This window comes from Charadrius vociferus, unplaced genomic scaffold (genome assembly GCF_000708025.1).
Source record: "Charadrius vociferus isolate BGI_N301 unplaced genomic scaffold, ASM70802v2 scaffold885, whole genome shotgun sequence".
Taxonomy (NCBI): domain Eukaryota; kingdom Metazoa; phylum Chordata; class Aves; order Charadriiformes; family Charadriidae; genus Charadrius; species Charadrius vociferus.
This window is the reverse complement of record NW_009648594.1, coordinates 921816-937016: the sequence shown is the minus strand read 5'-3', so window position 1 is coordinate 937016 and position 15201 is coordinate 921816. Positions and strand designations below refer to the sequence as shown.

Sequence of the window (15201 nt, the reverse complement as noted above, 5' to 3'; positions counted from 1 at the left end):
TTTCAGTTACTAAGCTATGTTCAGACTCCAAGATGCCAAATTATTAATGTCTGCAGGTTTGGTGTTTTTGTTGTGGGTTTTTTTTTTTTTTTTTCAAAAGACAGAAGGCTAAGGCAAAGACCAGGCAGTTTTCAAGAATAATCAGTAATTTTGAGTGTTTTGATGCTTGCATTTGAGATACCGTGGGCATGCATTTCAGAAGTGTAGGCACTGCCAGTTCTTTTTGCAATATGTGTACAGCACAGATAAAGATCAGGCTTGAAAGGTTTTCTCCTTTTTTAAGCATAGTCACCCTTGGGGAAGATTCTAGCTTTTCATAGATATATTCAAGTACACAGAGAATCCAGACTGTGCTGTTGATACAGTCAGCTCCAGTGTCAGTTCCATCACCTGAGTTGTATACAAAAATTAAACAATTCAAATTTCAAACCTATTATGTTAGTTTTAGTAGGGGGCAACATATTCCCAAATTGTCCTATTGTTCATATATCCCATAGCAGCTCTGCTAGTCCATTGAGCAGGGTTTGGACTAGGACTAAACAGAAAATTGGGTGTACGACGGAAAGTTTGGAAAGATGCAAAAGCGTGTGAAGTAGCAGTGTGTTCATACAGGCAGTTACTGTAGGACAGCTGATGTGCTGAATGTTTGACACTCTCTGAGATTATGTCAGTTTTTTAATCTGCCTGTTCCTTGCAGTGGTGATTGATGCATTTAAATTTGTGCTCTGGTACGTGGTAGAGGGGAATAATCACTTCCTTCATCCTGCAAACTTTGGGAACACCCCCACCCCCAAAGAAAAAAAGAAACAAAGGGGGGAAAAAAAACGTGTAAAGAGATATAAAACAAAATTTTTGCCTGTAAATTAAGACTTTTTTTAATCTGTACTTTTTTACTTCATAGATTGTTAAGTGAAAATAAATGTTTGAAGCAAAAATAAAATCCTGAAGGCTGAGAATAAAGTGAAAATGCTGTTGTATTTTTCCTGGATGCTTTGGTATACATTAAAATGAGGATAATTTGAGATTTCTAAGTATGGCACAAGAGAGGGAGAAGAAAAAAGAAGGAGTTGGGGTAGTGTGGGAATCAGTGAAAACTGGTCTTGTTTTTCAAAGTTTTAAGACTGTGGACTTGCACTGTGCAGCTGTTGCACATGTACTCTGAGATCGCAGCTGCCTCTTCATGTGCCGATCTCAGCTTTGGTGCTTTTGATTAGTATGTTTTTTATCAAGCTGTATGTAAAATTAAGTGAAGTTGAGACTCATTACTGTTTTGTAGGTATAAATCAGGATTTGCCTACAGAAGAAGTTGGAGTTAAGATGGTGTAAAATGAGAAGCTGCAAATGCATTATTATGTTGGTGAAACCACTTTTAACTGTGACCTCAATATATTTTCTTTTTTCTTTAAGAGGTGAAGGCACGAATACTCTTGGCGCTTCTTGAGTACACAGGTAATTTTGCTTTTTTGGGGAGTGGGGGAAATGAACGTGGATGGCTTCAGATATTTTTTTTTTGCTTTTTAACAAAATACTTTGTTTAGAGAAAGGGGAAAAATCTCAGAGATGATAACCTGATAATCAACAACTTTACCCGTGTGTTTACAGTGAGGATTCCTGAAGAACACGACAGTTCCAAAGACATTTCTAACAAATGTTGCCCATTCATTTTTTTTAATGCAAAATACCTTCTCTGGTCATTTACTTTGGATCTTGGTTGATGAAGTAACTACTAAATCACTGAGCTTGTGCACAGTGTCTCTGCTGTCTTTCTTCTTTTTGGTGCTTTCCTATTTGCTATTTTTTTCTCTCTCTTCATTCCCATCTATTTCCGTACTTACCTTACTATTTTAACCCATACCTTTCCTTTTATTTTTTTTTAGAGAATGCCTTTTTTTAAGTCCTTCATTTTTGGAAGGGGTCTGATTATTCTGTGTATTACACTACAATCACCCCATATAGCTTCAAATACACGAAATAGGCATGTGTGTCTGCAAAATAAATGTCGGTAAAACAGTATTTAGAAAATAATACTTACGGCTGGAGATTCTCTACCATTTGTAGGTGTGTGAGTGTTCGAGTAGGCAGTTACGTTTGATTGTAAAAGCTGATTATTTTAACCATCTTGCAGCACTATATGAATGCATTACTATTTCATGATTTTGTTATGACACGTAACAGCAGTTTTATAAAGGGGAATATAACATTTCTTTGCTGTCAGATTTCTTCCAAATATTATAAAAGTTTTTAGTAATTCCTCAGATGTTTTAAAACAAGAACCGACCTGAGAAAATACCCCAGACTTGATTTTTTTAAAGCAGTTTTCGCTATTTATATGGTTTCTTAAGTTCCTGATTTCTGTAGTTTATTTTGTATAAAAATCTTTTTGTAAAAAGAGCCCAAAGTGCTCTTGTATGCAGCATCTGATTTTCAAGTAGTATTAAATGAGATCTGGAAATTAGGTGTTGGAGACACAAGTGGGCTGCTTCAGAAGCAGGCAATACAGAGGAAGACACTGGAAGTCAGCTGCTGGTAGACAAACAGAGATAAAATTGAGCAAAGCAAGGAGAGAGAATGTGTGTTGGGCTCAAAATCCCTGAGCGCTGCTGTGACATTGGAAAGTTTTTGACCCTGGAGAAGCCAGTGGGATTTTTGAAGCTGGAGGTGGGTAGAGCTTTTAAAGGTGAAAATTTTGTCTGTACTGGATTCTACACAAGTTGAGAGATTGGAAAGAGAGGGAGAGAGGGGCTAATTTTAATAATCAAAACAAAAAGCAATGAGTCACAGTGCAGAAGCAGTAGTGATTAGACCATTTACGGAAAACATTCCTGAGATCCTGAGAGGCTGGCAAATGGAATCAAAATGATAGCAAGAGAGTGGTCACTATTATCAAGTCAAGGAAAAGATTGAAGAAGATCTCAGAAGGAAAACCGATAGAATGGAGTTACTTTGAGAAATTCTTGGAGTCCAAAAAAACCGTATTTTTAAAGTCGGTTTTAATTTTATGAGTACAGAATTATTTCTGCTGACTTATCCAATTATCTAAAGTCTTGCCAGCTCCACAGAGAAGGTGGAAAAGGAGCTAAGCCTCTTAGAGGCAGAGGAATATAAAAGTGAGGACAAAGATTTTAGGCTTCAGAAAGACCTCAATATCACCTAAACTTCTTCTGTTGCTCTGAGAAAGATTAAGTCTACCTGTACCATTTGTGATTGATGTTTGCCTAACAGCTCATAGTGATAAAAATACTTGAAGACCTTCAGAAAAGAGAAGAAGGAAGCACTGAATATTTATCACCACAATTTTGTGCTTTATTGAGAACATATTTCCCTTTCTAACTCTTTTGACCTTTAGCTAATCTAATGCCTGTGCCCTCCAGAATAAATTGATAGGTTTGCTAGTCCCTAATTTTAATCAGCTGCTAATGGTTCCACAGACTTCTACCTAGGGACCTGTCCTGCACTTTCCTGACACCATAAATCTCTGCTGCTTCCTGGATATGTGATACTGCTCTGTGCTTATTTTATAGATGTCATATTGATATATATATACACACACACGTATATATATAGTATTTGGATAGATTGTGTTCTGGGAGCAACACTCCTATATGCCCTGTGTGCACTTTACAGCAGGCAGTCTTCATCTGCCCTACCCAGCTGGTAGCTGTGGAGTTGACGAGATGATGCAGAGAGCTTCTGACTATCCTTGCTTCCCTGTGGAAAGTAAATATTTTTGTGCCCAGCTGGTTCTCACATTGCGGCAGAGAGATCTGAGTCACATCCTTCACCTTGTAACATCAAAAGTACATAGAATTGATGGCACATACATTAATATCTACAAGATAAACATACATTGTTTGTGAAGAACTAATTTAAATTCCAGGTTTTAAAAATATTTCTATATAATTTCAGAGTTACAAAATAACCTTTTAAAGAGGGAAATGGCAGTTTTGGTCGTAGAGTGCTATTTACTGGGATATAACATTAGGCTGTAAACTTGTAATTTACCTTACATTAAAATGACTTGTTTTTTAGACAAAAAAAAAATCTAGCCCAGTGCCTTTGCTGTTAATTAATCTCCTGCTCCATTTTTGCTTTTCCTCTTTTGGCTTTTACCTATCACAGATAGCGAGATACAACTGAGGCGAGACATGGTCTTCTGTCAGAGCCTAGTGGCCACAGTCTGCGCTTTTTCAGAGCAACTAATGGTGGCCTTAAATCAGATGTTTGACAACAACAAAGAATACGAAATGGAGACGCTGGAGGCCAGTAGAAGGTGGTTGGAACAGATAGCCAGTGCGGGTCTTCTCCTTCATTTCCAGTCCCTGCTCTCGCCTAATCTGGTAAGATTCCTCATGTGGCACACTTGGTCACAGCCTGTGTTTGTTCCCTGAACCAGGGGCATGGTTCTGCAGCCTTAGTTATAAATGTGATTTTCTGTGTCCTTCGTGCTTTGCTTGTTTCTTAATTAGCTGCTATGTGGAAAGTTTGTGATGTAGATAATTACAGATATGGGAAATGTTTGTCTGAGAACTATGAACTACGTTTTCCACAAAGACAGTATCATGTTTGAGTTAGCAGATAGTGAGTTTACCCTTGACTCCCCACCACTATCATAGCTGTTCCCTAGGAGTGAATGTAGTATTAGGTGATAACCAGAACTTTAGTTTGTGATAGGCAGCAGCGCAAGATAAATACAATACCTGGTTTGGATAATTTTGTGACCCTTTCCCCAAAAAGTAATAGGTCTGTAGTAGTTGAAGGACTAGACATGCTAGTTTGTTTTGTTCCTGTCAAAGGGCAAATCCCTGTGGCCTGTCAGGGTAATTGGAAATCTGCTATTTCTTCACAAGGCCTGGCGAAGAGCCATGGCTTGAGAAACAATTAAAAAAGGGACATGGCTTTGTAGTCCTCTGATCCCCAGTTATCCAAAGTGCTTCTTCAACTATTTAAGCTGCTTCTCACACTAGACTGGTTCTTGCTAACCTGAAGAACTGTGAAGCAGTCTGTGGGGTCTGCTCCGTGGCAGTCTTCTCAACCTCTGGAGTTGTTCACTGAAAGTAACTGATTTGGTACTTCCTACTGTGTAAAAATCCACACAAATAACAGGATGTTTCTAGTACCCAAGAAGTTCTTCCCTTGCCTCGTCTATCTCAGCAGCAAATTGCTGACAAGTTGCCCTGATAAACTTTAGAGGCGAAGAGATCAATAAAAATAAAGGTATTTCTAAATCAGTCATAAAATATTAGTCTGTGGTATTGTTGGAGGGCATTGACTTGAGCCAGTGTGAGCAAGTACCTCACAGGTGGTTGAGGTACCTACGTGGGCTTGTGTGGGACAGGGTATGTCAGGATGAGGTGAGCAGCTTAAAAACAGGTAAAGTCAGTGCCTGAGAGAAACGGGAGGGCTCTTTATCCACTTGAGGAGAATGTGAAGAAAGCACCGTCAGGGGAGTTTGGGCTCATGTCTTGAGTCTTGGATGCTTTTTAGCACCATGCAGCCCCAACACGTCCTGGTGCTGGAGTCCTCAGCGTTCAAGAGTAAATTCAATTGGTGCCTGTCTTATGTTTTTCCATGTGCTTAGTTGTCATGTTAGCACAAAATAACTGTTGTCTTTACAGCACTGAACACTTCTGGTTTTTATTTCAAGATTGTAGAGATTTCCTTTGCAGTGAAAATGTGTGTTTCGTAGCAATTTTCACGTAATCAGATACCAGCAGTATGCATTCTGGAATTGAAAATAAAACTAAATTTAGTCTCTTCTGTCTAACTGTTGTTAACCGAGGGAAAAGCATTTAAAGGCAACCTTTTCAATACCTTCTCAGCACTATTTTGCTTACAAATGATCCATGTTATTTTAAACAAGGATATTTGAAGGAAATTATACTCATTATGGCTAGAGTTCAGTAAAGAACGAGCAGTTGTGCAAAGATTTCCCATATCACTGAATGGTTTTCAGACTATTCTACTGATGAAACTGCTCTGTCCATAGAGACTTCATAAAATGAGCCAGGAGACAAAATATTTCTAGCAGCTTTGCTTTTTCATAAATACAAGGGGGAATGCTATTTCACTATATAGATCAGGGAAATTCATGGGGGCAGGGGTTCCTTTCTATAATTCAGTAAGCTATAGTTTATTCTCATTTTACAGGCAGCTTATTTATTATTCTTTGCCTTCCTGCTGTTTCAGTTCTTAGAGAGGGAAAAATGCACACCTCAGATTTCCATTTGGCTCTTGCTAACCTAAGGTGCTAGGGGAGGGTTGTATAAAGAATAGAATTACTTTAAGTGACTATTGATTTCTGCTGTAATTGCTCTGCATATTTAACTCAAGATAACCATACTTGTAGATGACTATTTTCCTTTTTAAAGGTTCAGTAAAGTGTCCTGAGAAGTTAGCAATTTACCTCTTGAAGCTTTTTTGGTGAATTAGTTTGGATCTCTTCAGCTCTCTCTTTAGCTCAGGAGTACACAGAGTGAACTGTGGGTGCAAATCAGAATATTGGCATATCTACATACTTGATTTGCATCTTGAGTTTTGTAGATGAAGGTGCAGATCACCATGAACTGTACTTGTTTGGAGCTACTGGTTCAATTATTGGTACTTAGAGTGGACACGGTGAACTGTCATCTGTTGTTTATAAATGAAATGCTAACGTTACGGCATTTTTAAAAGAAAATTTTTAGAAAGAATAATTTGTTTTTCACATTTCCCCTCTGTTAGTTTACAAGCTAGACCCAGTGTCAAGACAAGCTCTTGAAGTCTGGTATCTTACATGAAGAATAATTACAGTATTGTTTGCTTAAAAGCCATGAGAATTAATGGTAGCTATAAGTTGCCTTTTAATTTACTATGTGAAACAATAACATTAATTTTAATGATCTTGGACTGGTAATAAAAGGGAAAGTGCCAATAGAAACAAAGATATTTACATTATCTAGGAGTTAATTAGGTTATACACTGCATTAGTGAAATGTTGTGCAACATTCGGTAGTTACTTTTATGTCCTGCTCTCATATTATTTCTGATTGGGGAAAACATCTGGCTGCAATGACCATTTCACTTTTTCTTTTGCCTTTTTTAGGCTGATGAGCAAGCTATGCTAGAAGATACATTGGTTGCACTGTTTGACTTGGAAAAAGTTACTTTTTACTTCAGACAGTCAGAGCCAGAACCACTAGTTGCGAGTGAGTAATTATTATTATTGTTTGGGCTCTAATGTTCTTGAACATTTTCTGTTTCTAACATTTTTCTCTCCTAGAACATTACTTCCCACAGGGAATATTATATAATTTGGGATTATGGAGAATGAGTAGATCTGCAGCTCTCCTAATATTCCTAGCTTTCCTGAAATACAGCTAACATCAGTGACAATGCAGAATCATTATCTAGCAGCGTCAGTAACCTTGGGGGGAAAAACTGTTTGCTTATCTGAATTTTCCATTGGGAGTATGTGACTGCATCAGGAAAGTCCCTGGAAGATCTAGTTGTTGTTGAAGAGTTGAGTGTAAAATAACCTTGAAGGTCTTACTAGTGAAGTGCAACTGAGATGATATGGAGAAGTACAAAAACAATTTAATTCTGTCATCTGAAAGACAAAGTAGATCTTGGAAGAATTCATTGAAAGGAGATGGTAAACACTATTAGAATAGCTTTAAATTGTGCAAGAAACTTTCTCTGAGACCTGCTGGTGCAGACAATCAGGGTCCTGAACCCCTCCTCCCAATACTCGCCCAACTTGCAGGGAGGGACTCTCTTCGCAGTCTTCTGTTTAGACGCTTTGCTTATTTTCAGCCACTCCTTTATTAATATGTTTTCAGCCAATAGAGATTTTCTTGCAGTGAACTTTGTTTAGTGAGCAAAAAGCCCTCGTTTTTCCCTAAGTCTCATAACTCCCCTGGGAAAGGAGGAAGGCATGTCTGCTTCGCATCAAGCTTTTCTAAAACAATTCCCTTGCTGGATCGAGACCACACGTGAGAGAGCTTCTGCAGTAACCAAAACCAGAAGACACAAAGCTCCTCCACAAAGCTGCCCATGCTCCAAAGAATTAATTATCACAGGGCTGGTAGTCAGGTAGCAATTAGCCTATGTAAGACCGTATCTATTTCTGTATAATTCAAGTAAGGATCCTGTTCAGAGTGTTTGTTTTAAAAGGAAGCCCTGCCAAGCCAGGTAGCAACATGGAACTGGAGTTACAGGAGGGCATCCTAATGGGGAGTTAACCCTGTGCCTATGTCATGAACTGTTGATGTTGCTGTGTCTTCCAGCTGAGGTGTCTGTGCTAAACCAGAGATAAATGGAAAGTCCGTGTGTTCTAGGATTGTAATAAACTCCATATTTCCTTTTGATTTAAGTGCTGCCACCACAGTCATCCTGACAGTCGTCCTGTCTGTGGTTACAGAAGACAAGGAATGGGCAAATTTGATTTTTCCATTTGATTATGAATAATCGATAAAAGAAAAAAAAGTCTTACTACCAAAAATAGTGAAAAATGTTCATTTGGAATCTTTTCCATTTACATACAAAATAATTTATGCATGCAGTGTGAAAACCAAATAATAATATTCTTAATGCAAATCACTAAATTTTATTGTTACTGTTTTCAACTGGGAGACTTATGTATGGAAATGATACTTAAACAGGAAATACATACAAAGCTTAAATTTAGTTAAACTGACTTCCTCTGAGAGATTTAGCTAAATGGAAAATTTTCTTCAACTTTTGCTAATGGTCATTCCATCTGGCATAATACACACAAGGTATGTTGGGGAATCACTGTAACTGCAAAATGATACTGCTACTTACCCTGAACTCTACACCAATTGATGTATTAAGACATTTAGCTTGTCAAAGTGTAATGAAATGTGCTCTTACAGTTTTATATATTCTACCATAGTACATTTGTTTTCTCAGTTGAGTCCTGATTTTTAATAACAATTTAATGAATATGCTGGTAGCTACTTTATATTTACTTGTGTTCTATGGCACACAAATCTAAGGAGGATCTGACTCTGTATATCACAATGACCTTATACCTCGTGCACCTGAGGAAGGCATGTGAAATATAGCTAACGGTATCCTTCCAGTGATTTCAAACTATGTGCTGTACGTAGGTGTTTCTTCACATTTACAGGGAATACAAGTAGGATGTTGTCAAACACATTATTTGCATAGTATTTTTGCTGCCATTGACAGGCTGGCAAAGATGACGGTGCTTTTCTGTTTATCTAATTCCTGATCATGGATAGGCCAAAAGTGACCACAGCAACCCCTCGTATAATGTAAATTACTGCAACTGTTATTTTTGTGTCTGCAGTGATTTTTATCTAACTGTGTGAATTTTGGGTGCAAGAATTTCTGGGAAAGAATGTGTCATTACTTTTAGTGAAATAGTAACACTGACTGTATCCTTAGATGTACCAATCACATACCAAGCAGAAGGAAGCCGGCAAACCCTGAAAGTTTACTTCTACCTTGATAGCTACCATTTTGAACAGCTTCCTCAAAGGCTGAAGAATGGAGGGGGGTTTAAAATCCACCCAGTACTTTTTTCACAAGGTAACTTGAATTTTAATTTTTTTTTTTCCTTGCCAATTCTCTCACGTAATATTTAACTCTCTTTAAACCCCTACTTATTCACTCTGCTTTAAATCCTTTGTAACTGTAAGGGCTTATATTTAAATGTGTTGTTTAATGTGGGCATTTAAGATGTGTGAATGTGTGAATTTAAGAAATGCTGAGATTTGTGATTAAAAAAAGAGGCATGGGTACACATTTTTAAGTTTATACCTGTTGTGTGATTCCAACACCAAAGAATGAATCTTCTTTCATCAATACTGTTTTGTTCTTTGTAGACATTAGTGGACAATTGTCAGACCATGCAACTTGCTTTTTAAAATGTTTTGCATTCTAAATGCTGTTTTAATCTTTTCCTGTTACTTCAGATTTAAGGACTAAATTGTTATCCCCTGAGAATTCTGTCCCTTTAAAATGTTATGAAGACTTAAATAACGTTTTCAGGCTTTTGTAGTTGTGACACTGTAAACGTTACCGAAGTGATGAATGGTGGTGCTGATGCTCGGACTGTTCATAAATTGCAGGCAGCCTGCATTAGCTGCAGTGTCATTACAGCCATCAGGAGCGTGGAATTTGATTCACTGAAATGGTGAATGCGAGGTGCTGATTGCCTTGAGCCGCCTTTGATTTCGGAGGGAGCTGAAAGTACTCCGTACCTTGCGAAAGGCTTCAAGGGTCTGTGTGGAGCGGGCAGAAGTCAGGCATACAAATGAAGGTTTTGAGGAGGGTTTGGTCCCTGATAGATAAGGAGGACGTAAAAGGAAATAGCAAACAGTAAGATACATGAAGAAATAGCTGAACTTACTGTATAGTCAAGACACGCATTTTTTTTTTTTTTTAAAAAAAATAAGGTCCCGGGAGTGTGATTTTTAAACAAACTAATAAAGACAGACTTCAGTGGATTTCTTTTGAACATATTGATTTTGGTCCTAGAGGAAAATGAGAACACTGAGCAGGACACACATCGCAGTAGGGTAGACAAAAAGACACATGAAAGAGAACAGAAAATACCTTGGCTCAGATGAAATGCTAATTTTTTTTTAATATATTTTGGGAGGGGGGATTCAATGTGCTACAGAATTTATTTTGCAGATTTTTTCCCCTTTCTGTTTTCAGAAGCTCACAATATTTGAGCCTTACAATAAGCATCTCTGTAATTAGCTAAAGAAAAAGGGCAAAGATTCATTCAAGTGTTACATCTGCTTAATAATTTTCATTAATACAGAAGATTTCTTCTTTCTATATCATATCAAATTTCTTTAATTTTCAAGGATCCCTCTCCAAAATAGTCCATTAGACTGCAAGAATAAGAAGTCCTGGATAACAGGTTAAATCCTAGTGTTTAAATAATTTATTTTTTTTCCCTCATTAATGAGTGAATTGGGATTCTGTTTTTTACGTCTTTCCTACGAGGTTTGGTTGAGCTGCCATCAAACTCAGTAGATCCCCGTCTTTAACTGAATTTTATTAGCTACAAATGTAGAAATCTTCTGTAAGTTCCTCTGTGAAGTGAATTCTTGCTTCCCAAGCTTAATAGAGCTAAGCTGTTTCCTGCCTAAAATACAATGGTTTATGATGTTTTCAAATGGAACATTTAGAAAATCATGTTTTTATAATACTTTATCAAAGGCACAAGTCGGTGCACATCAGTCTATTTGTCTCTGTGTTGGTCTATTCTGTGTTGCATAGCTCCATACCTAAAATCACAAGTCTATATATTTGCAGGATTGGGACTGTACAAATTTTTAAAACTTTTTAAATGTTTACCCAGGCTATATTATGTATCCCTCCACTTCTAAGACAGTTTTGTGCAACCATATACTTAAGTGTATACATTCAAAAGGATCCTGATTTGCAGGACTGGGGTCTGAGAATGTTGAGGCATTGCTCTTTGCATTCAGATTTCTCCATTTCCTACGTTAGAATTGAGACCTCAACAGCAAATAAGCTTAATTAAAAAACACTCTATTTAAAATTAAAATTCAATTTATTTAAAATTGCTACTTAGTCTCTTAATTATGTAGGGTTGTTTAATTTTTTTAGTTTTTCATAGAATCCTACAATAATTCAGATTGGAAGGGACCTCAAGATGTTTCAACTTCCTGCTCATAGCAGTGTCAGCTGTGCCATCATACCAGGTTGTTTGGGTGTTTCTCAAGTAGGATCTTGAAAACACCCAAGGACAGAAATTGCATAACCTGTTGGGTAACCTGTTCCCCTACTTGACTGCCCTAATGGTGAAAAAGTGTTTTCTTTCTATTGAGTTGAAGCATCTATTATTTCAATTTGTCTATGGCCTCTTGTCCTACCAGCGTGCACCATTGTGAAGAGCCTGGCTATGTCTTCTTGTTGACCTGCTGGCACCTGGCTAGTTGGTCCCCCCCAAAGCCATCACTTGTACAGGCTGAACAAGCTCAGGTCCCTCAGCCTCTACTCGCAGAGCATGTGCTCCACCCCATGACCATCTTGGTGGCCCTCTACTCAACTCTTTGCAGTTGATCAACAGCTTTCGTGTACTCTGGGGCCCAAAACTAAACACAGTATTCAATATGCTATCTAATGAGTGTTGAGTAAAGTGAGGGCAAGCACTTCTTTCAGTCTACTGGCCATGCTTATAGTAGTATAGTTTAGGATGCTCTTGGCCTTCTTGATTGCTAGAGAATGCTGCAGGCTCATGTTCACCTTGCTGTCTAACACGACCCTGAGGTCCTCAGCAGCGCTGCTCTTTAGGCTGTACCTTCCCAGGTGCAGGACTTGACATTTGTCCTTGTTCAGTTTCACAAGGTTCCTGCTGGCCTATTCCTCCACCCTGTCTAGGTCCCTTTCTAGGTGGCCCTGCACTTTAGTATATCCACTGCTTCTCCCTGTTCGGTATTAGGTGCAAACTTGACTTACCTCCTCCAGGTCAGTGATAAAGATGTTGAACAATGTAGATCCCTGTGGTATTCTGCTTGTAATGAGCCCCTCGGGGGACCATGTCCCATTAGCTACTGCCCTTGGAGCCTACCCATCCTTCCGGGGTTTTTTGCCATTCAGTTGTCTGTGCATTCAGACCATAATATCCTAACTTGGATTTAAGAATACCATAGACGACAAGTTTGTAAGGAAACCTTCCTTACAAAAGAGCTTTCAAATGTATTAGATAGAAAAATGTTAAACCCTTAAAAAAGGGGAGAGCCAAAGCACACGCTGTGGGATTCCCTGCCAGCACCCGTGAGCGTGGTCCCCGCAGTGCCTGTAGAGACAGAGCTGTGTACTCCAGCCAGTCCTGACACATGACTGAGTTTCCCGGTTGGGTAATCTAATTGGATAAAACCAACTTTATGCCAATAAAATAAGCAGTACGGATTATCAACTCTGTTTGCACTGACATGCTATTATAAATGGAGTTCAGTGGATATTTTTGTGGGGGCTTTCTGGTGTGTCTTAGCACCAAGGAAGTTAGGAAGCAAGTCTGACTGTTGAAATTTAATATTTTTCATACAGAAGTAGAATTACAAACTCTGAAAGCACAGAAGAGGAGTGCAATTTGCATATTCTTTCACAATGAATGAATTATTTATTAACTGGTCATATTAAGCAGTACAAGCAGAATTAATATTCTGTGTGCAGCTGAAGCTGTAAGACAGCAGCATGTTTCCATCAGAACTCTGCTTATTGCTTGCATTTTCTGATAGTGTGATGAATTCTTAAAATGTGTATGGATTATTAAAGTGGCAATATTCCTAATTGTAAAATCTTTAATGCTTCTCCCCCAAAAAACTATTTCACCAAGAACCTGTGTTTTATGTTATAAAAAGGTTAACTGATTAATGTGAAGATCTTGATTTTTCCAGTCCAAATTTTCTTGAGAGCCTTTCAAACACTTGATTTTACATGGCTAAAGAAAAGGTAAAACTTTCATGAGTTTCTAAATTAAAGGGGCTGGGGGAATGTTTGTTTGTTTGGGGTTTTTTTCTTTCTTTTTTTGAAAGCTGTTGCTCAGAAGAGCATCCCAAAATGGAATGGTAGTGCATTCATTTTTTTCTCCTTTTAATTTCTGTGCAACAATTGTATGAGAAGGACATATGATCCTTCCTGTAATGGAAGTCTATGTTTAGTTCCTGAGTTCTTGTAAAGATATTCATCCTTGCTTTGGCAAAGTGAATATGGTGAATATGAAATGGTGAATATAGTCAAGTATTTGACTTTAGAAACTTACCTGATCCCTAGAAAGGAGCTTATAGGGCACTTTCAGAGCTCCAGAGAAGTTTGCTTTACTTGATCCAGAAGACTACATTCACATTATCAGTGGGAATAACTTGAGGTTAAAGTGCTCCACATCTCCCAAAATCGGGCTTCATAAGAAGTCATTATGTCTCCCTCTATGAAAGTAGCTGGTACATTAATCCTTTCTTTCCTCTACCCTAGTTCATTCTAGTGTGGTTTTGTTTTTTTTTTTCCAGAATATATCAGAACTAAAGCCCACATTTACATTCACAGGGCATGAGTACCTTAATTAGAGCAACGGAACTCAAACTAGCGCTCTCCTTTCTATTTTCCACAAGGCAAGAAATATAATTTTTCTTGTAAATGAAATCTTAGAGATCTGTATGAATTTGATGACATACTGAAACAGCGCAGCAATCCACAGTGGGGTCACAGCCTCAAGGTTAAAAAGTAATTCACTAGCATGTGAACAAAGCTACAAAGAAGGCGAATACTAAATATTTAATACTGATTTTTCTCTTCTCCATTCTCCTTTCTCTTTTCACAGCATTGGAGAGCATGGAGGGATATTATTACAGAGACAGTGTCTCAGTAGAAGAATTTCAAGCTCAGATTAATGCAGCCTCACTAGAAAAAGTCAAGCAGTATAACCAGAAACTACGGTGGGTAATAAACCAACATTCCTGAGATTAGTTTACCAAGTTCTGCTTTTCAACTCATTTTCTATGACACATTTTTAAACTGAAGTGCGTTGTATGGTGGTTGGTTTTTTTGGTGCATGATAGAATAAGATCCAAGATTCATGGTTCTGACTTTTTGATTTCTGCACTGTTAAGCTACTTTTTTAAAAATTGTTTTCCCATGAAAACTATACCTGTAATTTCCTCCAGGTTGTTGTACTAATGCGTATAGAAAAGGAAATGTCTACTTGATCACAGATCAGAATTGCTGATCACTGGGTCAGAATTGCTAAACAAATTGATCTGATTTTGCATAACATATTTACCTAATTTCTACAGAATAGGACTTTAAAAATAGCATTGTTTTGCTTAAAGCTGAGCATCTTCCCCCCTGCCCCCCACCATACTGCTGGGAATATAAACATATTTGGATGCTTGCATCAGCTTTGGGTATGGGTTACGGAGTGCATACTTGCCCATATATGTAAAGATTATACAGCTCTGTATTTCAGTAAATATTCATTAAGAAATTGCACCATAAAGACAGAATTTCTGGTATACAAAATAATCTATTAGTCATGAAGTAAAATAACGAAGATGTGTACATAGACCACTTTCATTTCACTGTATTTTTGAAAAACACCTGTTTGAGTACAATTATTTACATATGAGTTGATGAAAAAGGGTTCAAAGGACTGCAGGAAAATCACATCTATTCACTTTTTAAAATCTTGAATCG

General features: G+C 37.8%; 1 protein-coding gene across 1 annotated transcript in view; it reads left to right on the top strand.

Annotated features, from left to right (window-relative positions):
- LOC104287505 (phosphatidylinositol 3,4,5-trisphosphate-dependent Rac exchanger 2 protein-like) overlaps nt 1-15201 on the top strand; it is a gene marked incomplete at its 5' end in the record, with an annotated part of 76535 nt that overhangs the window by 23053 nt on the left and 38281 nt on the right. The window contains 5 exons of the mRNA XM_009886221.1: nt 1408-1449; nt 4120-4337; nt 7082-7184; nt 9412-9555; nt 14330-14444. Coding sequence (XP_009884523.1) covers nt 1408-1449; nt 4120-4337; nt 7082-7184; nt 9412-9555; nt 14330-14444 — 622 coding nt within the window. The remainder of the gene's footprint in view (nt 1-1407; nt 1450-4119; nt 4338-7081; nt 7185-9411; nt 9556-14329; nt 14445-15201) is intronic.